The sequence below is a fragment of the Meleagris gallopavo genome, chromosome 1 (assembly GCF_000146605.3).
Source record: "Meleagris gallopavo isolate NT-WF06-2002-E0010 breed Aviagen turkey brand Nicholas breeding stock chromosome 1, Turkey_5.1, whole genome shotgun sequence".
NCBI lineage: Eukaryota > Metazoa > Chordata > Aves > Galliformes > Phasianidae > Meleagris > Meleagris gallopavo.
Window position 1 is genome coordinate 114,560,064 of NC_015011.2, and position 1,826 is coordinate 114,561,889.

At 38.4% G+C, this 1,826-nt stretch overlaps 1 protein-coding gene across 1 annotated transcript in view; it reads right to left on the reverse strand.

Moving 5' to 3' along the window:
• Positions 1 to 1,826, reverse strand: part of LOC100540262 (synapse-associated protein 1-like) — an 8,791-nt gene that overhangs the window by 4,107 nt on the left and 2,858 nt on the right. The window contains exon 2 of the mRNA XM_031556939.1: positions 356 to 501. Coding sequence (XP_031412799.1) covers positions 356 to 501 — 146 coding nt within the window. The remainder of the gene's footprint in view (positions 1 to 355; positions 502 to 1,826) is intronic.

Consider the following 1,826-nt stretch of genomic DNA (forward strand, 5'->3'; position numbering starts at 1 on the left):
AAAAAAAGTGAGAGCAAAGTGCATGCCACTTGGCTAATGCCTGATGTCTTACAGGTGAACCAAAGCTACCCCTGGCTTCTGACAGGTCAAAATAGTGCACCAGAGACCACTAGTGGCTGAGACCTGTTATAAATCAAGTACAGCATCTCATCTCTTGGGACTTGCACCATTATGGCTGAAATAGGAAAACCGGTTAAAAAGCGCTCAGAACTCCCTCCCCCATCTGGACAAATAGGCTGAGCATGGTGAGAGAAGTCTTGATTTCACATAAAATCCAGGATAAAAATTCTGGCACCTGATACATACAGTCAGTAAACAAATTAACGAACTGTGACAATAGAAATCCTTTCCATACCTGTCAGTTGACTATCCTCTTCTCTGCCTTTGTTATCTTCTTTTCCTACTGCTTGCTGCTGAGCAGCAAGTGCTGTGAGTTGTGCAGACTGTTTAATTAGGGATACTCTGTAGAAATAATTTCTCCAGAACACCTCCTCCTTTACACTAGAGAGAACAAACAGATACTGATTACAACATACGAAATATGGCTCCTCCTACCATCTACCAATGAACTAAAAGGAAATATGGAAGGAGTAAGCAGAGCTGTCACTTTGACATGTATGATATAAACAATTTTTAAAGATCTACCATTATAAAAATTCTTGATCTCTTCCATGGCAGTTACATTGGGCTTAATATACAATCAGGTGTTATTTCTTAAAAACAAACAAACAAAAAAAAAACTAACATCATGCAGTAATACACAATTTGGTAAAACACGATGCTGTTACATTCATCTGAGTTTGTTAACATTTTCATCACTTCCTCTATAAACTCAATATTCTTTTACTGTTGAACTACCTTTATCTATACGTTCCTTAGACCTCAGGTGCAACTGTAATCTTTGATTTACAAGTAGTAGCCAGCCCAAGATTGCAGTAGAAATATTCCACTACCTGGCACATCGTTCAGCCTGTCTGTGGGACCTTTCGTAATTCTTTATGAAATAACTTTCTTTACGAAAGTGCCATTTGGGAAACAACCACCCCACAATCAGGCAAACAAAACAACTGAAAAATATCAAAACCAGTTATTGAGAAATGAGGCAGGGCAGGCAAGAACAGCAGGACCAAAGGTTGAAGAAAAGAGCATCAGAAACAGATCTGACAAAGACCTACAACATGCCAGAGAGCTGACAGAACAGAAACAGAAAAGCAGGGAAGGGGGAGAAAGAATGAGGAGAAGGGAAACTTTATAAAAGGAGACTTAAGACAGAAAAGCTCACAAAAAGCATTTTTTTCTCCTGTTTCCATCTTCAGAGACGGAGACTAATATTGGGAACTCTTAGTTAACAAGAATGCTGACTTGTGAAGCAAGCTTAGAGGGCAGAACCTTGGATTGGACAACAAAGGAGAACAGAACTGGAAAAAACTGGGATCAAGAAGCCATACTGGAAGTGCTGGGACACTTAGGGATATTTTAGTTGGGTCTGCTGGAAGCTGGTAACAACAAAGCATTTCTCATTGTTCCTCTTGCTTATAATAATACTTTTTTTTTTTTCCTTTTTTTCTTTTTTTTTCATTCCTCCAGGGGCCTCTTACTATCTGTGATCACTTCTTTGAGGAAATACTGCATGTGCATTGCAGTTTACCAATTAAGGGAAGGAGCAGAAGTCTTAAAAATTCAGAACTACTAAGGACCCTTTGATTTCAGTTTGGGAGAGGTCTTAATTTTTTCTAGATCTGCTGTGTTAAATTGCAAATTTATTTTAAATTGCAAATTTATTTCCCAACCAAAGATTAATGCAGCAGTAGGTTTGTTGGTTTGAT